Below are 26,186 nucleotides of genomic sequence, written 5' to 3' on the forward strand. Positions count from 1 at the left end.
TTTGGAGTCACTATACGGCAGAGGATTATATCCAGGGCTGCACATAAGTGGTGCGCCAGTGCGCATGCGCCGTCAAAATTCATAATGTGACAATCACAATATGAAGCTTATCAACATGACAACAGCGTGTCCCGACATACTGTCCCTTATTATTGTAAAGTCGGGTAGTGTACACTGTTTTTTTTGCACCGAGGAGCCATGTGTGTCTGACTGTCTTGACTGTGTTGACTGTGTGTACATCGCCTCGGCTAAAAACAAGAGGGAAGCCTGACGTATGCTTCGCCGTACGACGTGTCGTATGTTAAACAAATAGCTGATCTGCAAGCTCACAACGTGTCGCCTCCGCAACACGTTGTGAGCTAGTAGATCGCCTATTTAAATTTAAAAAAGCATCTAAATATTGCTTTGATGCTCATATTATCCTTAGGAAGTATTAAGAAGTTTGTATTAGAATATGCATATAGGGCTGGAATACACATGGACCTATAGCTGCAATTTACAACTCTAGAGTTGCAATACTCTCCATTGACTCCCCAGTCCTCACTTATCCAATAAATATCGTTTTATTTGTTATTCATGCATCCCTCTTTTATCCATCCGGCGAGACGGGTCGCCACATTTTAGGAGCAACAAGTAACTCCTCCAGGTGCTCCTCTGAGTACTAGACCAAAAAAATTGTGTGCAGCCCTGATTATATCCATTAATAACAAAGCCTAGTAGAATAACGGAAACATCTGCTACAGTACATTGATTGACCATATTGTCACCAACAGCTTGGAGAATAAAATCATAAGTGGTTTGGTGATAAATGATGTCAGCGACCATTTACCTATTCTTCTTACATTACAATACCAAATTAAGAAGGACGAGGAGGGAAATGTGCCTAGATACTGTATATAATAATAAGAATGGATAATGCAGTAAACATGTTCAAGGATGATCTTAGGCAGGTTGACTGGACGGGGGTATATGTGAATGAGGTTAATGCAGCATATGAGGCTTTAAAAAAAAAAAATACTTGGCACTATATGAAAAACACTGTCCATTAGTTTTACATAAGCAAATAATTAACGGCAACAGAAAACCTTGGATCTAAAAAACTTACAGAATGCATCTAAAAAAACGTACTTAGTCATTTAATTACTAATAATAAAATTATAAAAGACAAGAACGAAATGGTAAACTAATTCAATTCTTTTTTTGTAAACATTGGACCAAACTTAATTGAAAATCATGATGAAACAGAACGGGGTGATTGGACAGGAAGTAGTAAAATGTTGCAGTCTATGTTTGTGGGAAATGTTAGCGAACAAGAAATCCTAACTATGGTAACAAAGTCTAAAAATAAGACATCCACTGATTGTGATGGTTATGGTTAGACATGGTTATAGTGAAAAAGACAATTGATTGTATCATCAAACCCCTTTATTATTTTTTAATTTATCCTTTCAGGCAAGTTTCCAGATCGAATGAAAGTTGCAAAAGTTATTCCACTTTTTAAATCAGGAGATAGCTTAAATATTTACAGACCAGTGTCATTGCTCTCACAATTCTCTAAGGTGCTTGAAAAGATCTTTGCACAAAAGTTTGATGCTTTTATTGAAAAGCATCAATTGTTGAGTGAATGCCATTATGGCTTTCGGCAAAATAGGTCCACAGCAACAGCTTTAATGAATATAATGGAGGAAATATCAACAGCAACAGATGAAAATAAATATACAATAGGGGTATGTATAGATCTTTCGACACCATGAATCATTACATTTTGGCGTGAGAGGAATGGTACTGGACTGGATGAAAAGCTATTTAGAAAATAGGCAACAATATGTGCAGTGGGCAGGTAACACATCAGAGTGTATACATTAATGACATTTGTGACGTATCTAAAATATTACAATTTGTTTTGTTTACAGATGACACAAATTTTCATTGCTCTGGATATGATTTAAATATGTTAGCTGAGACCATTACACAGGAAATGAAAAAACTGAAAAAGTGATGTAAACAAGCATCGCTAAATTTGGAAAAAACAAAGTTTATGGTTTTTGGAAATAGGAAAAAGGATGACCAGGTGGAATTATTCATAGATTCAAAATATGTACCTACGTATATGGCAAAATAAATAACATTAAGGCATTAGGATTGTTTCAAAATCAATTCAATGTATTTACAGTACCTTTTCAGTTACCCCACATTGCAAAGAAGAGATTTTTTGTTAAAGTTACTCTTTGTAATAACATATTGCTCATAGAATGTTACAAATATTAAAAGTATCACACATCAAAAGCATACACAATCACATGAAGGGATAATGCACCACTCAACTCAAAGAGCACACGATCAATAAACCATGAAACAACAGGTACAATAAAGAGTCTCTTACTTTCTCATTAATAAGCCATGAAACAACACGGTATAACACTGTTTGGGTTCACATGAAGAAAAAAAGAAATAGCTGTGCATTGCACAGTGAATAAAACAGCTGTCTTGACCAGTCTCTGTCAAGTTATTATTCCTGCCTTATATAAACAAGTTTTGGCAATGATTGCTTGAAGCTCTCTGTCTTTCCCACTCTCTCTCTCTATTGTTGACTGTCCCTGTGAAAATGACAAAAAGAAAGCAAGGCTAAGAAACCAAATCATATACAACACATGCATCTTTAAACAACATTTCATTGCTCACTATCTTAAATAGCAGCGCTATTCAGGACACACACACACGCGCGCTCGTGCATGCTCAGATTCCTACCTTTTTTTTTTGATTGATTGAATCTTTATTAACAGTTTGCAGAATTACAGTACATTTCAAGCACAAACTCAATACAAAGACTGTTAACTGTGAGTGGACGACCCAATTAAGCCTTACACTTGTTTACAACAGGGTCCACATTGTTCAATTCATCAAAACATTTAGAGACAAACAAATAGACACTTCTATGTAGTTAAAGAACAGAACAGGAATTCATCATATAGGAAGCGAAAAGGGAAAAAAAATATATATATACAGTGAGGGGAACAGGGGGATAAAAGAGAACGAAGAGTGTAGGGCGCCTGCACACAACACCATGCGTTGATGCCATGTGTGCATACAGTATGTGCAGGCACCCAACACCACGTCCATACAAAAACATAGTACAATCCAGATAAAAATTCAGCTTTTACAGAGGCCAGTTTCGAATTGCAGTCATCCGTAGGTGCCCTTTGAGAGCAGTTTTGAAGGAGCCAAGGGATTCACATGTCTTAATGACTGTTGGTAGGGCGTTCCACATTTTGGTCGCATAGGAGCGAAAATAATTTAGTCCCTTGTTTGTGCCGAATCTGGGTTGTACATGGTTTGTTGCACTCCCTCTGGTGTTGTGGGTGTGGACTTAGTTTACATTAAGGAAGTATTTAGACAGGTACATGGGTATCTTGGTGGTGTATCGAATCTTGTGGACCAGACCCATTGCAAGATGCTGTACTCTGTCGTCGACCCTAAGCCATCCCAGCCTGTCAAAGTGGGCAGGGGTGAGGTGGGTTCGGGGGGTGAGGCCAAGTAGGAGCCTGACCAGTTTGTTTTGGGAGGTCTGGAGCCTTGTTTTAAGGGCCTTTGAGGTGCTGTGGTACCAGGAGGTGGATGCATAGTCAAATAAACCTTGTACGAGGGCTCCTGTTAAGGTCTTCAAGGTGTTTTTGTCGACCAGTGAGGAGATCCTGTAGAGGAATCTTGTTCTTTGATTGACTTTTTTGATTACGTTGGTGGCCATCTTATCACCGGAAAGATTGGCCTCCAGGATGGAACCTAGGTAGGTAATTTTATCCTTCCGTGTGATAATATCGTCACCCACTCTAACCAAGAAGCCATCTGCCTTTTTGAGATTACTATTTGATCCGAAGAGAATGGATTCAGTTTTTCCCAGGTGTAAGGATAGTTTGTTATCAGCGAGCCAGGTGCAGATTCTACCGAGTTCAGAGCTGAGGGTCTTTTCAACCTGCAGTTTGTTCCTGTCCGAGACCAGCAGTGCTGAGTCGTCTGCGAACAGGAACAAGTTGCAGTCACAAGCTGAAGTCATGTCGTTTACATATATTAGGAACAGTAAAGGCCCTAGTATGCTTCCTTGTGGGACGCCACAGCTCACTGGGAGGGGGGGGGACAGTGTTCCGTTCACTTCCACCATCTGTTCTCTCCCCTCCAGGTAGGATTGCATCCAGCTCACTGATGTGCTATCAAAACCAATAGCTTTAAGCTTATTAACCAGTATGGAGTGGTTCACGGTGTCAAAAGCCTTTTGGAGGTCCAGCATGACCATGCCGCAGTATTTTCCAGCATCCACCTCGTGTTTGATGTGGTCGCTCAAATAGAGAAGGCATGTGTCAGTGGAGTGGGATGTTCTGAAACCGGATTGGAACTCGTACAACAATTTATTAGTGGCAAGATACTTTTCAACCTGTTCATAGACTATTTTTTCCATCACTTTCGAGATGGAGCTTAGAATAGAAATAGGGCGGTAGTTGCCGGGTTCTAATTTACTCCCTTTTTTGTACAGGGGGGTTACTTTGGCCAGTTTAAAATCTCTGGGGACCTGTCCTTGTTTGATGGAGAGGTTTACTATGTGGGTGATGACTGGAGCTATGGAAATGGCTGAGTCTCTGAGAAATTTGGAGGGAATATTGTCATGGCCAGTGGCCTTGTGGGGTTGGAGGGCACTCTTAGGCTCTCTAAGGGCACCTTAATCAGATGACTGCTTGCACTGAATGGAGTCCGTCAGCGCTGCGTAATCCGGACAGTCACTGCTGACAGCTAGTCTTAAACAGGCCTCCAAATGATCGTCCGTCAACGTGGAATGATATTTGGACTTAATTATCTTCATGTGGGAAAATGCTGATTCACATAAATATGTGGAGCCAAATAACGCTGTGAGCGAGGCTACACAAGTCCTGATGTTTGGATACTTTCCCTCCACGAGTAAGTTCCAAAACTCTCCATCGCGGGGGCGTGACTTAAACTGTATGTCAGCCTGCAGTGCCATGATCTCATTCTCCAATGCAGAAGAGTTCATGTTAAAAAGTGTTGCTATTTTCGAGGCAATGGAATCAACAGTGTCTTCTCTGAATGGGAAGCACATGAATGTAGCAATGGGCTCGAGTAAGGCAAAATCTTGAAAGCGTTTGTGAAAGTCAGACTGCACATTTTTTATTTGCTCTGTGTAGCGTGCACATGCAGTCAAATTGCGCCCAGTAGCCAATTGCCTCTCCAGCTCGGATTCTAGGTTTGGGAACTTCCTCAGATCCTTGCGCTGCAGCATTTTTAGTTTGCTTTTGAAACAGTTAACTGAGCTGATCATGTCGACCACATTTTTGTCTTTCCCTTGCAGCTCCAAGTTAAGCTCATTCAACATGTTGGTCACATCAGTTAAGAATGCCATATCTAGCAGCCACTGTGCGTCATCAAGTTGTGTGTATTCTGCATGTGAAGCACCAAGGAGAAACTCTTTTATCTCTGGTAGGAGCTCCCGGAACCTTTGCAAGAATTTGCCCCTACTAAGCCATCTGACATCGGTGTGTAGAAAAAGGTCAGTGTGGTCGCTGTCAGCCTCTTCCAGTTGCGCACGGAACAACCGTCTTTGAAGTGCTCTGGCCCGGATAGAGCATGCGACTTTCAATGACACATCCATCACCTCTTTCATGTTCAACATTTTTGCACATAGCGCTTGCTGGTGTATTATGCAGTGATAGTTAACAACGTCGGGGAAATCGTTGTCTTGCTTTTGCTTGCATTTGGCGATGAATCCATTTCTGTGCCCCACCATTGCAGGTGCGCCGTCAGTGGTGATTGATACCAATTTAGACATTGTGATCTGGTTTTTGTCAACAAAGTCTTTGAATGTCTGAAAAATGTCCTCGCCCCGAGTGGTTGCCTTCATTGGTAGGATTGTTAATAGTTCCTCTTTGGCTGTCATATCTTTAAACACCATTCTGATGAAAATGCACAATTGTGCTGTATCACTTATATCAGTGGACTCGTCTAGCTGCAGCGAGAAACACTCACATTTAGCTTTTTTTTTTTAAGTTGCTGCGTCAAATCAACGGCCATCATTTCACAGCGCCGTGTAACAGTGTTTCTGGATAACTGCAGGGACTTGACAGCTGATACTATTTCAGATTTGTTTTTAAAATCACGAAGGGACCTTAAAAATGTCATCATTTAAAAAATAGATATAATTCCTTTACCATTAGGTGAAGAAAGTAAAAATTTCTCTAAATAACCATCTGATTTCAGATATGAGTTGATTTCAATGAATTTAAGGAACTATTGTACCCAACATTTCATTAATGACATGTTTCACTTTACAAATTTCAGTATTTCTTTTCAAATATTTGCTCTAAATCTTAATGCATATTGTTGGTTAAACAGCTTAAATGACAATAGGTCAAACCTTTGTGAGCTGAGAAAGCCATTTATGATTATTTTTGATTAAAATCACATGGTAACAGGGTTGAAATTAGAGTAACAGGGTTGCAATTAAGTATCATGGTTTAATTGTTTCATCATAGATCATTAAGTAAATGTGTCAAATAAATGCTCAAGACAACAGAGATATTCTTTGAATATTTTTAATTATGTGAATCCTTTTTTATCCAATACAAAATAATAAGTGCTTTACTTGCCTCAAAAAAAAAGTGCAAAAATAATTGTTAACACTTTGTGCAAAACTCTGTAAACATTAGTACACATTCTGTACAGGTTCTGTAAACATTGCACATACTCTGTAAACATTGGTTAAGGGTCAAGGTGCAAATATCCAAAAGGGAACATGAAAACAAAAACTCAATAGATTCACAATAACAATGGTATTACCTGTTATAGGACATCATTCTTTACATTTTTAGATTTACTTTTCATGGCTGACCAGTGTATTCCATATTTCACTTGCAATGGCCACGTGGCGTGAGTTAACTTTCTGTGGTGGTGGAATGATGGTCAGCATATCCTCAAAGGGACACCAATGGAGATCATCCCTCAGCGGCCAGAAAAAGTTTTTTTTCGCCCAATCTGTGCATACATTTCACCTGGCAGTGGGACTCATTCACCTCTTGGATAATGCCTGGGTATGCGGCCGTCATGGGAACTGCCCATAGATCCGAAGTCCCGTTTGTCTGAACATGCACTGCTCCCGTGCTTGCGGTTATAGGTTTAGGTTTGCAGCAGGGCACACCATTTCCCCACAACATCTAGAGAGTTCCACTGCTCTTCTTCTGGTGAAGCTTTTTAGCAATAAAGCTAAGGTTTTCATGTTGTTTGCACAAACATGTGTCACGATCTGCCAATGTTGGCTGCACAACCCAGAAGGGGCGAAGTGTGCAAAACAGGGAGTATGACAGACGGATGTTAGGCTGCTCAGTCAGGAACTTCAGATGGAGGTTCTTCATTGAATCAAGAAGCAGCCTTTTCTGCATTTTCTTCATTCCTTTTGTCACCGTTTCCTTTTTTCCAGTAGTGATCCTGCTCGAATCATCACGTACAAAGAAAGAGACAACATCATCTCTCAGTCTGCCACCAATTCCATTGTGTTTCTTCCTCTTGTAGCAGCAGACATTTTCATTCCCCATGGTTTTCCATCTTCTCCTTGAAAATCCAAGAACCTCCTGTGCCAATTTCTGCAGCTTGTACTTTTTTAGGATTTTGCTGGTGATTACTCCTGCAATGAGTTGCCTATGACTCTCTCCTTGAATTTTTGTACTTTGTACGCACTTCCTCAGTCAGCGCTGTATGGAACAACAGGGTTCTTCTTATTGATGTCTGCGAAGCTTGCCTAATCATTTTGTTATCTTTGGATCTTGGAGATGGATGGGTCTTTTTCATCGCTGGAGCCGTTTCTTGTATTTTTCTGTTCTCTGTTCTGCTTTAACATTGGCAAACATTCGCATTCTGTGCTTACATTAACTTGCATTCCCCAATAACTTTATTGTACCCTAACCTTGAAGTCCCAGATTGAGAGCTGGAGCTAGAATCTGGCAATTGGGCCCTGAATGGGATTTCTGGTGTGACTGGAGATTCAGGGCTCATTGGAGGGGTGCTTAACGCTTCAAGTGCCTTTTTCCTCACGTTGCTCCTCTCATGTGCCTCTTTCCATCTTTTCCGTTGGGAACGCTGTCCTCTCTCAGTACGGTCATTTCGCAGTAGCTTCTTCCCTGTTGCTAAGTCTGCTTTCCATTTCTCTCTCTCTTTTTCTAAATATTGCTGTCTCTTCTGTGGATCAGCATCACGCTTAGAACGGTAGCGCCTTTGCTTCTCAGCAGCGCTCAGGGGTAGACCAGCACCCTGCAAAAATAAATAAATAATACAATTTAATTAATGGGTATTGTAACTGTCGCATCTATAACTGTGGTTTTGACTATGTAGTGCAATTAAGGAAACAGTATTCATAATTCAGTAATAGGTTTAAAATATGTAGATTAAACTAAATTAGTTTACTTCGTGTAAAATATTTAATTGGACCATAAATAATAGTTATATAGTTTAGTAACTGATGAGATGCAACCCTGTTAATGCAGTGCAACCCTGTTACTTTGATTAAAGTAACAGGGCTGCTAATCATAGTAACAGGGTTGCAGGTAACAGGATTGCTAATGTTAGCTTTTCCTCAAAACTAGAAGCTAGCTGTTTAGCTAACCGTTAGCATTTACCAAGAGTAACATGAGTAAATAAGTAAAAAAAAAAAAAAAAAAAGTATTTATATTATTCTGGAAATATGCATAACAGGGTTGCGTGAGGTAGGTTGAGACATTCAAGCAAGGCTGACAATATTATACAAATATGAAAAATAGAAGAGAGGACATACCCATGCTGCTAGTATGGTGTTTGATGATGTCACTCCCAGTGTGTCATGTGACTCATACCTTTCTTCTTCTTCTTCTACCATGCTAAAAAGGAACACAGGTTCCTTGCATAATAATACTTATTTAAAATATTGTATTGATAAAATAATATCTTTCCACATCTACAAGAGACATCTATGAACAAAATAATACAAAATAATTTAGATTTAAATGTAATTTTAACAGTTTTATCTGCAATTCAATTTGGTCACCAAGGGGCTGGGACAAGAGAAAATTTGTATATTAGGGGGTATCCCCGACATATTTGGTATTTTTAAAAATATTTTCTCACAATTGATTTAGATGTGGTCTAAGGACTAGTAAAACTTACACAACAACATTATTATTATATATTTTGTACATGGTTTGAAATTCATGCCGCATGCCCGAGGCGAGGATTGTTTTTGTTTAGTTTTTTCATGTCAGGGCCAAGCGGTCTACCTGCGCAGCGCTTGCGATCGACTGGTCGACCGCGATCGACGTAATGGGCACGCCTGATCTACAACATCTATTCGAACCCAGTTCAGAAAGTGGGGACAGTAGGAGGAAATTTGACTTTAAACATCAATTTGCACGGACTACTCAAAGACTTATGTGTCCTTCGATAACAGGAATCCGAATGTGGAATTCTCTGGATGACAATTTAAAGGGTTGTACAAATATTTGCGAATTTAAAAGAAATTACTCAAATCTAATATTTAGGCAATATGAAGATGACGAATAGGTTAGCTATCATTTATTGCACGTGCCATTGCTCAACTTCTTTTTGTTTTGTTTTACTCTTAGTTTTTTTTTGTTTTTTTGTTTTGTTTAGATGTGTATGCTCCAATCATTAAAGTAAAAACTAACTTTTAAGTGAAAAGGGGGCAGGTATTTATAAGAACGTATTCTTCTTACTGCTCTTTTTCGTCATGGGTGTAAGATAAGTATGAAAGACAAATTAATGAAAGACAAATAAATTGTTATCTATTATGATTTGTACTGTATTGTGATACACTATGTGCAAAATAAAATGAAATGAATTGAAATGAAAGGTGCATCTTTTTACACGTTGATCACGTGACATCACGAGGGCGTCATTCAAAATACTATACAGGTTGTGCAAGGACGCGCTGTGATTGGCAAACATTATTGCCGCATTATTGCGCTCTGCTCCATCATTGGTTGACTAGGTAATGTCACGAGTATTAAATGTCTCTGTCCTGCTCTACTATTGATTGACTAGGTATTAAATGTCTCTGTGTCCTGCTCCATCATTGGTTGACTAGGTATTAAATGTCTGTGTCCTGCTCCATCATTGGTTGACTAGGTATTAAATGTCTCTGTGTCCTGCTCCATCATTGGTTGACTAGGTATTAAATGTCTCTGTGTCCTGCTCCATCATTGGTTGACTAGGTATGAAATGTCTGTGTCCTGCTCCATCATTGGTTGACTAGGTATTAATTGTCTCTGTGTCCTGCTCCATCATTGGTTGACTAGGTATTAAATGTCTGTGTCCTGCTCCATCATTGGTTGACTAGATATCTCTGTGTCCTGCTCCATCATTGGTTGACTAGGTATTAAATGTCTGTGTCCTGCTCCATCATTGGTTGACTAGGTATTAAATGTCTGTGTCCTGCTCCATCATTGGTTGACTAGATATCTCTGTGTCCTGCTCCATCATTGGTTGACTAGGTATTAAATGTCTGTGTCCTGCTCCATCATTGGTTGACTAGGTATTAAATGTCTCTGTGTCCTGCTCCATCATTGGTTGACTAGGTAATGTCACGATGGGTATTAAATGTCTCTGTCCTGCACTACTATTGGTTGACTAGGTATTAAATGTCTCTGTGTCCTGCTCCATCATTGGTTTACTAGATATCTCTGTGTCCTGCTCCATCATTGGTTGACTAGGTATTACATGTCTCTGTGTCCTGCTACATCATTGGTTGACTAGGTATTAAATGTCTCTGTGTCCTGCTCCATCATTGGTTGACTAGGTATTACATGTCTCTGTGTCCTGCTACATCATTGGTTGACTAGGTATTAAATGTCTCTGTGTCCTGCTCCATCATTGGTTGACTAGGTATTAAATGTCTCTGTGTCCTGCTCTATTGGTTGACTAGGTATTAAATGTCTCTGTGTCCTGCTACATCATTGGTTGACTAGGTATTACATGTCTCTGTGTCCTGCTCTATTGGTTGACTAGGTATTAAATGTCTCTGTGTCCTGCTACATCATTGGTTGACTAGGTATTAAATGTCTCTGTGTCCTGCTACATCATTGGTTGACTAGGTATTAAATGTCTCTGTGTCCTGCTACATCATTGGTTGACTAGGTATTAAATGTCTCTGTGTCCTACTCCTAACTGCTCTACTATTGGTTGACCAGATATTAAATGCCTTTGTGTCCAACTCCAGAATTGGTTGACCAGGTATGGCTACCTCCCGCCCCCTGACCCCTCCACTGGTCAGCTACAGGCCTGGACAGCTGTCACTCACGCTGTCAGAGCCATGCAGAGGTTTGGAGGCCTCAAGGAGACTGGACTAGTAGGTGAGAACATGCACACGCACGCACGCATGCGCACGCGTACACACACACACACACACACACACACACACACACACACATACACACACACACACACACACACACACACACACACACACACACACACACACCGATGCTCTTTTATATGCAAATCTGTATAAAACAGACCTGTTATCGTGGCCTTTCGATCAAACAAATAAAGCCACTGTTTGTTTTAGTGGTGTTGCAGTCTATTTAAAGCCAAAAAACTAAGATATCCGCACGCAGATCCTGAAAGTTGCATCAAACACATGTTTGTAATATTAATTTCTGAGCCGTACTCCCTCACAAAAACATAAACTTTGTATTTCTAATCAATAAACTGTGACGCTTCCCGTCTGTGTCACCTTCTTCCACCCTCAAGAGGGAGTCACTATCACAGAGGTGGGAAACTTTGACGATGGAGAGCGCCACAATATTTCCACACTCACTCCAGAGGGCCACTATATTTCCACACTCACTCCAGAGGGCCACTATAGTTCCACACTCACTCCAGAGGGCCACTATAGCTCTACACTCACTCCAGAGGGCTGCTATTGTTCCACACTCACTCCAGAGGGCCACTATATTTCCACACTCACTCCAGAGGGCCACTATAGTTCCACACTCACTCCAGAGGGCCACTATAGCTCTACACTCACTCCAGAGGGCTGCTATTGTTCCACACTCACTCCAGAGGGCCACTATATTTCCACACTCACTCCAGAGCGCCACTATAGTACCACACTCACTCCAGAGGGCCACTATAGTTCCACACTCACTCCAGAGGGTCACTATAGCTCCACACTCACTCCAGAGGGCCACTATATTTCCACACTCACTCAGATTTGATGTATTGACTAAAATTAATAGTTTGTTTTTTAATAATAATAATAATAATTATTATTATAATGGTAATATCTTGTAATTATTAGTGAGAAACATATGAGCGTGCAGGGTGAAATTGTGCTTTTACCCTTTCAGGACGGGAACCCCTTTTGGCAACATAACATTTCAGTCCTAAATTAGTTAATATCTATCTCCACTCAGATGAGGAGACGCAGGCTCTGATGCGAGCGCCACGCTGTTCCCTGCCTGACCAACAGGGGGAGGAAGAGGAGGAGGAGGCCTCGGGACAGATGGCCAATCAGCCGCAGGAGAGGGGGATGAGCCAGAGGAGGACCGGCCAATCGGAAGAGACCTCGGGCCAGAAGGCCAATCGGCTGCAGGAGAGGAAGAGCCTGAGGAGGAAGAGGGCGGCGGCTACGTGGAGGAGGAGGAGCATCAACTGGAGGTTGGTCGTGATGTCACTTCCTATCTGTGTGCTGTGCTACTGTATAGGAACAAAATGAAAGGAAGGGACGTGAAGTCACGTGACTGGACGCCAGTGATGCGCCATGACACTCATCTGTGGCAAACCTCGCACCAGAAGTTCCATGAATACAAGGCCGTGAATGGAGCCGGTTGGACCAGCTCATGAACAAACACTATTTATGAACCATTGTGACGTTTGTCATATAATTGGTTCAGGAATATAAAAGAAGACACATCACAGGTTGTTTTCTAATAACGTAATTGCTTTTCGACTTGTTTATCATTTTATCGCCACACCAAAATGTTGATTCTTCGAATAAGGTGTCAACAAGCGATATAACGATAGATAACAAGCGACTGAAATTAGTTTTCTCAGACGGGTGGCTGGCATCTCCCTTAGAGATAGGGTGAGAAGTTCAGTCACGCGAGGGAGACTCGTAGTAGAGTCGGAGTCGCTGCTTCTTCGCCTGGAAAGGAGCCAGCTTAGGTGGTTCGGGCATCTGGTTAGGATGCTCTTGAGCATTTCCCTTGGAAGACCCACTGGGAGGAGACCCCGGGGTAGACCAAAGATCAGATGGATACATCGACTCACATGGTCTTCCGAATGCCTCGGGATGTGCACAGTCATTTGATTGAGGCATATAAACAGTGGCAGGTATCGTTTCTGTAACGGAGGTATCGCGATATTTGGCTGCCAGACAGGAAATGGTGGCTCTTTAGATATACCTCTATAAAATTACACAGTGTACACCTACAAAAGCAACACTGCAGACAATAATTGTGCTATGTCTCCTGATATATTACTGAACCGATTATATGACAAAGGATCCACTGCCATGAATTTCATGGAACTTCCGTTGCGAGTTTTGCCACCAATGAGTGTCATGGCGCATCCCCGGCACCCAGTCGTGACTTCATGTCTCTTCCTTCCATAATCTTCCTGGTCTGTGTGCTGTGCTCGAACATGATTGGTTTAGGAAGATAGCCCCTCCCCCCCACTCAACTCAGAGTGCAACACTGGAGCACAATCAAATTCTCCACTAGTCCCTCCCTAACATTTTATCTAGTTTTAGTCTTAGTTTTAGTCGTAGCTTAGTTATGTTTATTTAGTTTTCCTCTGTGAAAAAAAGGTTGCAGACGAACATTTTTCGTTATAGTTTTAGTCCGCGAAATCAACACTGCCACGTGGAATGAACGATAGTTCCCATCACTAGACAAAATGGTGTCCTATAAGTGGGTGTGGCCTATCTTCCTAAAGAATTGTTAGACATAATGGTGTCCTATAAGCATTGGTGTAAAGTAACTACTGTTGTAGTACTGTACTTAAGTAGTTTTTTTGGTATTTGTACTTTAATTGAGTATTTTCCATTTCCAATACTTTTACTTCTAGTTTTACTCCACTACATCTCAGAGGCAAATATTGCACTTTTACTCCAATGCTACATTTATTTGAAAAGTTTAGTTACTATAGTTATACTTGCATTGTAGATTTTGATTATTAACAAAACATGCTACCCACTTCAGCCTATACATTTCGCAGTATTGATATACTTTCACTTATAAGTAAAACTACCTTTCCACCACTGCCAATAAGTCCACCTATCTATGTCCTCGTGTCCTTGTCCCCAGGCTGCGCTCTAGCCCCGCCACCTCACAGCTGTCCCACGAGATGATTCGCTCGCTGGTTTTCTATGCCCTCAGAGTGTGGGCGGAGCCGACTCCCCTGGAGTTCCATGAGGTCAGGGCGTCTGTCTGTCTGTCTGTCTGTCTGTCTGTCTGTCTGTCTGTCTGTCTGTCTGTCTGTCTGTCTGTCCGGCCGGCTGGCTGTCCCCCATTCACAATTTATTTTATATCGGGGTACATACTTAGTTTAGACTAGTCATTGGTTAGACATGGGTTAAGGTTAGGTTTAGGTGTACTGCCCCGTGGGAGGTTAGGTTTAGGGTGAGGGTTTGAGTTGTAGTTGTAGGACTAATGACTGGTCTAACCAATGACTAGTCTAAACCAAAAACTGTCTAAACTAAGTACTGCACCCTTTATATCGCGTCAAACCGTGTTCCAAAGATAATCAATATTCCCGGCGTTACTGCTTCAAAATGTGTTAAAATTCCGCTAGAAAGAGACTGTATCAAATATGAGTGACTGCCATCTCCCTGGCAATATCACCAAGACAGTTTGTTTAGTTTTGGACCAATATTATTGGTTATTACTCAGTCTGTGTCTCATAGGACGGCTGTGGGCAGTTTAGAAACCGTCTTCCAGTGACATCATCATTAGGCAGATTTATTTTTAAACAAGATCTTTTTACAAAGATATTTAGATTTTCATTATCATGAGAACGATGGCTTCCATTTTCGCATTGCAACTTTTAAGGACTAGAAAGCCTGCCGTTTCTATTAGCTTGTATTCCCCATCGATGATGTCACTGGAAGACGGTTTCTGAACTGCCCACAGCCCTCCTATGAGACATAGACCGAGTAGAAGAAAATTGCACCATTTTATCATGATTATTAGTGAGGACCTATTATATGAATATAGGTTGAAAAGTGGTGAAGTGGTCCTTTAAGGAAACACAAAAAACACAGTGTATAGGCCTACAGAATATTTTCTAATGGTGCGGTGGACACAGCCAGTGTGAAGGCAAACGCAGAAAATTAAATATGCAAGAATGATGCAACTTCTTCTCCGCCCATTCGCATCGAGTCTACCGAAGTAGAGCTGTGAATGCGACATAAGATGAGCCAAGGTTATTCTCCATAGATAAATGACTTCCGTGACCCAGGGGGAGTGGCGTGACTAAAGCATAACATAATGCTTAAAACACCAAAAGGGGTTCCCGTACAGAATGGGTTAAAAATATTACATTAAAAAGTCATTCTATACAAACAAAAACTAGATTTTATCCTATTCTAGTATAATACATTTATAATGCATGCTTCTACAGAACTGGTTTGTGTTGAACAGTGAAAAGGTATTGTAATGTATTAGTAATTCAGAATGTCAGGGTGCATGTGTGTGTGTGTGTGTGTGTGCATGCATGTAACTATGCACATGCACGTGCGCGCATGACCGTGCATGCGTGTTTGAGGCATTACGTTAACATTCATAAATGGCTGCCGCCATCTTGGAGTGATGCGCCATTTAGTGGTGATTCCATCTCTTGTTATAGAATGTCTTTGACCAGAGCCAGGTGACCTGAATCAGGCGTCGTTATTTTCCCGGGGTGCTCACGCTTTTCCGACACTGCTGCTCCCGTGCTTGCGGTTATGGTTAGGTCAGGGATTGAGGTTTCGGATCAATAGTATGTCGGAACTAAAGCCTGTACCCATTTTCCCAGGTGTCTGGACCAGCGTCATGTGACCTGCAGGTGGACTTCCTCCATGGTTACCACGGCGACGGGTACCCCTTCGACGGGGTGGGCGGGGCCATAGGCCACGCCTTCTTCCCCTCGGACCCGAACCGTGCCGGAGGAATTCACCTGGACGCAGAGGAGGACTGGGCCTTCAGACAGACAGGTAGACAGACAGACAGGGAGAGGACTGTGCCTTCAGACAGACTCGTAGACAGACAGACAGACAGGTAGACAGACAGACAGGCAGACAGAGGACTGGGCCTTCAGACAGACAGGTAGACAGGTAGAGGACTGGGCCTTCAGACAGACAGACAGACAGACAGACAGACAGACAGACAGAGGACTGGGCCTACAGACAGGTAGACAGGTAGAGGACTGGGCCTTCAGACAGCCAGACAGACAGACAGACGATGCCTTCAGACAGTCAGACAGACAGACAGACAGACAGACAGACAGACAGACAGACAGAGGACTATGCTGCCTTCAGACAGACAGACAGACAGACAGACAGAGGAATGGGCCTTCAGACAGACAGACAGACAGACAGACAGACAGACAGACAGACAGACAGAGGACTATGCCTTCAGACAGACAGACAGACCCACGGATAATGTATTTTGAGGGGCGCTTATTTTAGGTTTGCTTTAAGCATGCTCCCCCGTGGCGTATATAGGAAAGCAAACAAACACGGCCATCGTGTACTGCAGAAAAATGGCGGGAGAAACAAAACAATAGTTGCCTTTCAACCTTAGGGCTTGGCCTTGATAATTGAAAATGTTTATAGGAGGTCATGTCTGACAGACAGACAGACAGACAGACAGACAGACAGACAGACAGAGGGCTGGGCTTTCAGACAGACAGACTAGACATACTAGTAATTTTATGCTATCAATTTTTTTTTTGCCATGCACTCAGTGCGTATGATGATGCGATGATGATGTCACGCGCATATCATCTATTGACCTCACGACAACTGGCTGACTATAGACAACTCTCTCTTTCTCTCTCTCTCTCTCTCTCTCTCTCTCTCTCTCTCTCTCTCTCTTCTTCTCAGAAGGAACAGACCTGTTCACGGTGTTACTACATGAGTTCGGTCACGCTCTGGGTCTGTCCCACAGCTCCTCCCGTAGCTCCCTGATGAGGCCGTACTACCAGGGTCCTGCCGGGGACCCCCTGTCCTTCCGCCTGGGACCCCTGGACCTGGAGCACATCACCCAGCTCTACGGTACGGTACGGTATATACGCTGGAGATCCTCACACCTCTGTGACGTATAGAATCCAAAAGGGATATAGCGCGCACATCTCAAAAACAATTATACGGCTGCTGAACAGAAATACGTCCAGAAGGAAGGAAGTCCGCACACCGATCTTAACCCATTTAGACCTGACGTCGATATTTAAAAAAATGTCTTCTAAATCCTCACAGTTTTCTGAAATACCTCATGTTTCTATGTCAGTGGTGCTCAATATTTCATGGCAAGGACCCCACAAATTGTATGTAATTGGCCGCCGACCACCATCTGAAAATATGTTGTTCCAGAAACAAAAAAAAGAAAAGATTTGAAAAGCGTTCGCTCTGAAAGAATATATATATTCAAAGATTTGCGCCACATTTTCATGATTTTTCTAAAATAGCAGAGATGTATTGATAAATAAGATTGCAACGTTTCGACCCTTGCGGGTCTTTGTCAGGAAAGATTGATTCCTCCTGTCCAGTGGCGTGCACAGATAGAGACATGATTAGGTGAAGTGAACCTGCCCTTTTGCCCTCTGGACACCAATGTGCCCTTTTTGAAAGTTAGTTTGTTCATTTTCTTTTTGGTTTTAGTACAGTGTACAGCATGTGTCCCATGGTGACATCGATCAATTCTGCATTAAATGCCTCTAATATATTATTTATGCCCCAAAATCTATAAATCTCACACACTATTAAGGCAGCCTGCCGGTTTCACGCGAAGTACAAGCTGGTGCACTTTTTCACTTGAGCACCTGCCCCTCTAAATGTCTCTGTGCACTGCTCTCCTCCCCTCCCTGGTAGAAAACACTGAAACACTGAAAACATATATATTTGTGCCTGCCATCAATCAGATGCTATATTAAAGGGGAATTTCTTCCTAACCGTTTTTTTTTGTGTTTTATGTTGATAATATGTATATTTATATAAAAATAAACTGGTCCTTTAAGTCCACTTATTACACTAATAATACTATTACACTATTACACTATTACACTTATTACACTATTATACCTTTACAGTTATTACTATCTCTATTATTGTGATGGCATGAATCTAGTAGTCGCCTGATGGGTCAAATTTATCCCAAACTATTGCCAAATAGTCAGAGTTAGCTGGTGTGTATTTTTATTTTAGCAGTCTACAAGACACACTACACCACACAGACACCTACCTGTCTAACTACTTCAATGGACTTCAATGGAGTGTCTGTCTGTCTGTCTGTCTGTCTGTCTGTCTGTCTGTCTGTCTGTCTGTCTGTCTGTCTGTCTGTCTGTCTGTCTGTCTGTCTATCTGCCTGCGTGCGTGTGTGTAGGAAAGAGAAGCCATCTTCGTGCTACAGACCCTCCTCGTCTCATAACTGAGACTCACCTTCACCACAGACACACCCACAGACACAGGTACGTGCACACATGCACGCACGCGTGCACGTGGTGAAACCAACAAGGCAGTCAAGGTCACATGGTGACAGTTTATTAGGGTGTTTGTTACGAAGGCGGGTGGAGGGAGGGGAAGCAGTCTAGAAAGTGATCCAAGGAATGCCGGGGAAAAAGGGAATTTTGATTGAATATAATTCAATTCAAAGTAGCTTGGCATGAGAAAACGTGTTACAGTTAAACAGTTTACATATAATATAATATGAATACACGTGAACTTCAATGATGGTTCAGATCTGTCCATTAATTAAAGCCAGAGGCGCCTGAGAGAGACACCTAGTGGCTGAACATTTACAGTCATCGCCAAGACCATGCAGTCAGAATCCTAGGGCAGGGGTTCCCAAACTTTTTCATGTCAAGGACCCCCAAAATGATACTCATTAGCCCGCGGAACCCCATTTGAAAATTTATGCCAAGGACCCCCATAAGAGATGATTTTTACAGCACTAGCAATGATTTTCAACCATTTTTAATTCAAGGTCCCTCTGTTTGACATGCATCAGGCTACGGAACCCCCATTTAATGGCATGTATATCACTTGGATCCCAGTGTATAATATTGTAAAATCTAAGTTAATGTAACTCTGAGAGTGAAAAAAATTGAAACAAATGGACCCGTCAGGGTCCAGCATTTTCTATTATTTTGTGTGGAAAACTGGAGACAATAAATTCTGAACAGAAGCAGTGTCTTTTACAAGGGCCTTCAAATACAATACTTTTATAACAGACTTTTCTAAAATAAACTGTTAACTGGTTATGTTTCTCTGCCCTCTAGAAGTCACATAGATCGCTGTAAGACCAGCTTCGATGCAGTGGCTCAGATCAGAGGAGAGATGTTCTTCTTCAAAGGTCAGTGCATAGGGGTGCCCGCTAGCCTAGTGGTCCATGCGCATCATACCAAATATAAGCTCTACGCCTGACAGCGTGTCGCGTGTTCGAGTGCCGTTCATGACGACCTTTGCTGCATATGGGGTTCTCTCTCTCTCCCTCTGTCCTGTCTATCTTCACTTGAAACTATCAATAAAGGCAAAAAAGCCAAAAACAAATCTAAAAATAAAAATAAATAAAAAGAAGTCAGTACATAGAGTTCTTATACAGTATATAACCTAGAGAGCGGACAGCCCCTGTTCATTTCAATGGAAGTTGCTCAGTGGCGTTTGAAGGACACCGGAAGAACGCTCTACTTCTGCATTTTTCTATTTCCCAACCAACATTTGGGTTGGCAAAATGTGGAAGTGTTTTCTAATAAACTAAACTGTAATGATTTTATTTTATTTTTTTGCAGACAAGACGCACACAGTTAGAGCCAGCATTATCCCTTCCTCCTCTCCCCTTGCTCCCAGTCCTACTCGGCAGTCAACCTTATGTTGTGACTCATTTTGATACAGAGACAGTCATGGTGGCAAGACAAACTGTTTGTTTGTTTTTATTTTATCCAAAATGAGTTAATAGCACAGGCAGACTCTTCACATAGCCTACTAGAGCATGTCTGAAAGTAAATGTCAGAGCTGAAATAGACATGTAAATATGAAATAAATGTCCACAGAAATGAACCTTTCAAGCCTGTTTTCTCATTGTTTTCTGCAAGACTCTATAAGCCATATCTCTCATATTCTCTATAAGCCATATCTCCAAAACTGGTAGGTCAAACTGAACAACCAATATGTCAATTTGAAGCTATGATTCCTGACATAAAAAAAACAAATAATAATAATAATGACTTAGCTTTGGTCAGAAGCGGTTACAGTTTCTCTCCTATCTCCCTACGATAATTGACTGACCTTGTGATGTCGATGAAGGCGTCTTCCAGTCCACTAGACGTCCTGTCCTGGGTCCTTTAATCCACATTAAAGGATCCAATGCCAGTAGTAGGCACTCAACAGAGTGCAGTTCTAGTTGTTTTGCTTTTATTTTTTATTTCATTTATTTATTTTTATTTTAGTCACTTTGTGACTCTGATGTCTGTGAAATGTACGTGCTCTATAAATAAAATGCTCTCTCTCTCTCTCTCTCTCTCTCTCTCTCTCTCCCTGTCCTGTGCTCCAGGTCAGACCATGTGGAGGGTGGGTAGAGGAGGGGGGTTGGTTTCGGGTCAGGGATCAAAGGTCAGGAGGCTGTGGGGAGGTCTGCCCCCCGACCTGCCCCCCCTCCGGGCCGTGTTGGAGAGGCAGTCGGACCATGCCATCATCTTCATCAGCGGTATGTAGAATGCTTCACTGCCGGAGTGAATGTCCGTGTTGCAAGAGACACGTAATTACAGTGCGTTTTAATTCGAAATTTAAAAAAAATGTCTTCTAAATTCTGACAGTTTTCTGAAATACAAAGGAAATAGAGCATGCACCTCCACTCTAGCCCAGGTGCTGGACAAAAAGCAGTACAAGAGGAAAAAAATTGTCTGCAACACTGGTATGAAAACTCAGCTCCACTGGTTTATTTGACTCAACGTATCGATCCCTTAGGATCTTCTTCAGGAATAGTGTGACAGGGAATGGGTGTGCACCTTTATACAGGAAGGGGTACAACTGATTGGCTCTAACGATGGGTGATGACTAATGCCACCTAAACCCAAACCAATTATCCAGTTTCCAATATCACAATAATAATAATAATAAACATGACAGGTTTAAATATACAAAAATACAACAGGTACATAATGTGCACAATAATACACAGACTGATTTCAGGATAGGACACAAAATAATTGTCATGGATAACAAAAATCTAATTTTAAATTCCAGATGACTCATTTATTTATTGTTTGGTGTTTAAAATATAATATATAAAGTCCCAAAGCTCCTAGTGAGGAAGCTGAGACCATTACTTTAATTATCACCAATTGTGTCTGATGCTGAGAACAAATGAGGATGAGGACTAGTAGTTCTTCAGGAGGGGCACTCCATCATCAGAGTCCATCATCCGACAACCTACAGATTGAGAAGAGAACATGTGAGATACAAATAGTACAGGTGAGTACCTAAACATAATTAAGTGTAGGGCATGCACACTGTACTACTGTACTACTGCAAGAGTTAAAATCAAGTTAAAAAACAAGTAAAAAGGGGGATAAATTCACCACAAATGTCCTCAAAAGTATACTGGATTGAGAGACTCATAATACATGTACAATTATAGGAATGGTCTGATGTCGAAAGACTCATTCAAGCCCTTATTCACAGTATTGAGGGTTGACGTCCAAAAGGTTTCACGCTGCAGGAGTAGAACATCAATGTCTCCACCCCTAGGTGGCAGTTGGACCCTTTCAATACCAATATACCTCAAGGAGGAAACACAATGTTGGACTTGGTGGAAATGTAGGGCTACAGGATTTTTGAAATGTTTGTTTCTTATGTCACTCCTATGTTCTGAAATTTTGGTTTTAAGGGGTCTTAGAGTTTTGCCCACACACACACACTTAAGCATATAGAGCACATTATTTGTCGTACAGCTGATACTGCCCTTGACTTTGAAAGTTTTGCCTGTAGTGGGGTGATTAAATGTATCAACATTTTTGATCTGCCACACTTGTAATTACCATCTGGAATATCAGACAAAACATGTGTGGGTGTCTCCTGACGTAAATGTGGCCTGACCAAGAGGTTCTTAAGATTTGGTGGTATTTAGTAAACTATGCGAGGAGGGGCAGAGATGGTTCTTCCTAGGGTGGGATCTGACCTCAAGATATGCCAGTGCATTCTGTCAGTTTTCTGAAATACCTCATGTTTCTGTATCAGTGGTGCTCCATAGGCTATAGCACGGCACTCTGAGCTTGTAGATCTGCTATTTTTCAATAGCTAAAGCATAACATATAATGCTTAAAACACCAAAAGGGGTTCCCGTCCAGATTGGGTTAAATGCCATTGACAATGAATGGCCAGTTTTTGAGCATTGGAGATAAAAGTGAGGACGCAAATTGTGATTGGCCAGAATGAGATGATGTATGATGACGCATGATGATGACAGGGCCCCTCACTTCACACGGGTGTGATTATATTACGCACCTGTAAGCTACTTTTCAGCGGTAAATATATAATATTTAAGAAGTAGTGAAGATCTACAATCTGGGCTATTAGCTGGGCTAAGCAACGTGGCGCGATGTGCTGCGTTGAGAGCTTGTAGATCTGCTATATTCACTAGTTTGGGTCTCAGGCAAACGTCTAATCTCTCTTCCGGGTCTCGAAAACCTTTGAAAACCTTGCCTGTACACAAGACATAAACAATAACAGACCACCTTGAACCTTATGAACTATGTGCCTTGGATCGAACTGGCTACTGAAAGGTTCCCAGTTCGAACCCAGGCTCCCCCGGTGTTAATGACGAAGTGTCCTTGAGCAAGACGCCTGAACCCCTAATTGCTCCCGATGTGCATGACTTGCATGGTTTCCTCCACCATTGGTGTGTGAACGTGTGTGTGTGTGTGTGTGAATTGGTGAATCTAATGTACAATCTATGTAAAGCTGTACGAATGTGTGTGTGAATGGTGGAAGGTAATGCTTATATAAAGGCACTATATAAATCTTACCATTTTCCCGTATAGTTTCCCAGTTCTGGCTGTTCAGAGACCTGAGCCTCCAGGAAGGATACCCACGGCCCCTGACTGAACTCCACATGGCGCCTGGTTCCACGCCGGGACCGCTAGCAGGACCTGCACGGGAGCAGACAGCGGGACAGCGGGGCCTGGTCTGGGACCCTGTGGAGGGTCCCATTTGGGGGGAGACGGCGGGGTTAGGGCAGAAGGGGGAGGGAGACACCTGGACACGTCTCCTCAGAGGCGGAGTCACTGGCATCACCACAGAGACCAATGGAGGTGAGCACCACGTTGTGATATTTTACTGATTCGATCCTATAGTGCACGTGTCTTAGCTGACTTACAGAGCAACTTACAATAAGCAAGGAAACACATAGAGTACATTGAAAGACAGTGTAGTGTCTCAGTAAACTGATCATATAGGATGTGTGGAGCGCTGTCCAGGGTGTTTTTAGGGAAGGGAGAAGAGTCTGGGATGTCTGGAGTGTTGTCCACTGAGTTTTAGGGAAGGGAGAAGAGTCTAGGACGTGTGGAGCGTTGTTCAGGGTGTTTTAGGGAAGGGAGAAGAGTCTGGAACGTGTGGAGCATTGTCCAGGGTGTTTTAGGGAAGGGAGAGTCTAGTTAGTTAGTTTGTGTGGAGCGTTGTCCAGGGTGTTTTAGGGAAGAGAGAAGAGTCTAGGACGTGTGGAGCATTGTCCAGGGTGTCGTAGAGAAGGGAGAAGAGTCTGGGACGTGTGGTCGAGCATTGTCTCGGGTGTTTTATAGAAGGGAGAAGAGTCTAAGATGTGTGGAATGTTGTCCAGTGTGTTTTAGAGAAGGTAGAAGAGTCTAGGACGTGTGGAGCGTTGTCCAGGGTGTTTTAGGAAAGGGAGAAGAGTCTGTGATGTGTGGAGCGGTGTCCCGGGTGTTTTAGAGAAGGGAGTAGAGTCTGGGACGTGTGGAGCGTTGTCCAGGGTGTTTTAGAGAATGGAGAAGAGTCTGGGACGTGTGGAACATTGTTCAGGGTGTTTTCCAGTATTTGTACTGTAATTTGTACAGCTCTTACGTCTCTTCACCCCCCTCCATCTCTCCCATGTGTCCAGGTTCCATCTACCTCTTCAAAGGCGACTCCTACTGGAAGTTCCTCTTTCCAGGCTCTGCCTCGGAGGCGGGCTACCCTCGATCCCTGGCCCAGGATTGGCTGGACTGCCCCGATCCCTCCTCTTCCTCCTCCTCCTCGCTGGAACTGCGAGAGAGATGGAGAGATGAAGAGGAGGAGGAGGAGAGGAGAGATGAGGCAACAGGAGCAGGCGGGAGGCAGCAGGGACAGCACAGACACACAGACAGTGGACACAGAGACAGACAGAGGGAGAGAGGACCTGCCTGCACCTGCCGCAACGCGGCACCGGGGGGCGCCATAGACCTCTTTATGGTTGGTGTCTTGTTGTCATCGACTCTATGGACACTTATCTTTTTGACTGTGAATTAGGGTTGACCCAGAAGCTTCCATAATATGCTGAAACATTCCAGAACCCGTAGTTTTTTTGTTCCCCACCCAAATTCTGTCTGTCACTGCTGTCACTGCTGTTGTATCCTACTGGCTCACCTGCCAGTGAGGAACCCCCACCGGAAGGACATACTGTTGCATCCTACTGGCTCACCTGCCAGTGAGGAACCCCCAACGGGAGGACGTACTGTTGTATCCTACTGGTGCATCTGCCAGTGAGACTATATCATGAAGATAGTGTGTTGTGCATGTGCAGCAGAAACCCCATGTAAAAGTTACGCATCGGACAATGTTTTGCAAATGTCAAGGGAGATATCTGTCTTTATTTATTCTTGACTTGGCCCATGGATTACATTTCAATAATAAAATAATATAGAATACTGCATTTCTGAGCCCAAGATTATTATTATTTTTGTAATACAGAGGTACTACTGTATAATGGTCACATTAGGTGGATTCATGAATGTATGCCTGTTGGCTCCCAGACTATAGTAGGTTACTGATTGTTTGACTGATTATTTTTGTAAGATTATAACACATCTTGTACAGTAGGTTCCCACACAGTGGGTCTTGAACTGAACCGTTTAGGAACCACTGTTCTAGAATGTGTTTTTTTCTGAATATGGCACATGAAGAATATGACAAATACAACAGGGTCTAGCGGTTAAATTTCCTTTCCTGAGTTTTGACTAATTTTGCAGGCTAATTCTGACTTTGACCTTGATTGTGACCTTGGCCATTTGACGGTGACCGGTCAATAACAGTGTCTAAACATAATCCTCCTGGTTTCTGTCTACAGTGTAGACTCTACACCATTGGGGGGGTCCGGGACCCCTAGCATTTGGCGGGAACATATTCCTCGGGTCAGTTCATTCGGAAGAAACACATCATGTGACTTGTATAATATTGTTCTAAAGATTGAAAAGTTCTAGCACTGTTCTAATACAGTGGTTTTCAACCATTTTTCACATCAAGGCCCATTTTTTTATTCGGCATTTGAGTAACGGCCCACCATTTGATGAGATTTACCCTCGCAGACCCAAAACTGAAGAATATTTTGATATCATTATAACAATAACAAAATGTGTATATAATGTTATCGTACATTTCAATGCTGTTGGCATACTTTGACCAAAATAACAATTATTATATAATCTCTAATTATATAGACATTATTGTAATTAAGTAATTCAGATGTTTAACAATAATGTAACTCTTGAGAGCGTAAGCGTTAAAGATCTATAAGTGTCCATTTGGTTACCAAATCTCCATCATTTAGCTGCATGGGGACCACTTGGAACCCCCCCATGGACCACTGGTTGAAAACCAGTGTTCTAAGACAATGGTAACTGTCTCATCAGCTTCTTATCTGAGTTTATCAATATGAACTCATGTGGCTTTTCAAAACTGTATAGAGCTGTACAGTGTACCGTAT

At 42.2% G+C, this 26,186-nt stretch overlaps 1 protein-coding gene across 1 annotated transcript; it reads left to right on the forward strand.

The window, feature by feature from the left end:
- Positions 1-5,066: 5,066 nt before the first annotated feature.
- On the forward strand, positions 5,067-25,589 carry mmp17b (matrix metallopeptidase 17b; the record flags this gene model as incomplete). Its single annotated transcript, XM_080775256.1, has 12 exons — positions 5,067-5,124; positions 11,229-11,390; positions 12,456-12,699; positions 14,349-14,457; positions 16,057-16,234; positions 17,126-17,296; positions 18,621-18,699; positions 19,516-19,589; positions 20,787-20,939; positions 23,275-23,544; positions 24,348-24,541; positions 25,551-25,589. The coding sequence occupies 12 exons, from the start codon at positions 5,067-5,069 to the stop codon at positions 25,587-25,589; spliced, it is 1,731 nt and encodes a 576-aa protein (XP_080631382.1).
- Between the last annotated feature and the right edge of the window lie 597 nt (positions 25,590-26,186).

Source organism: Protomyctophum bolini (assembly GCF_963924005.1).
Source record: "Protomyctophum bolini genome assembly, chromosome: 11".
Taxonomy (NCBI): domain Eukaryota; kingdom Metazoa; phylum Chordata; class Actinopteri; order Myctophiformes; family Myctophidae; genus Protomyctophum; species Protomyctophum bolini.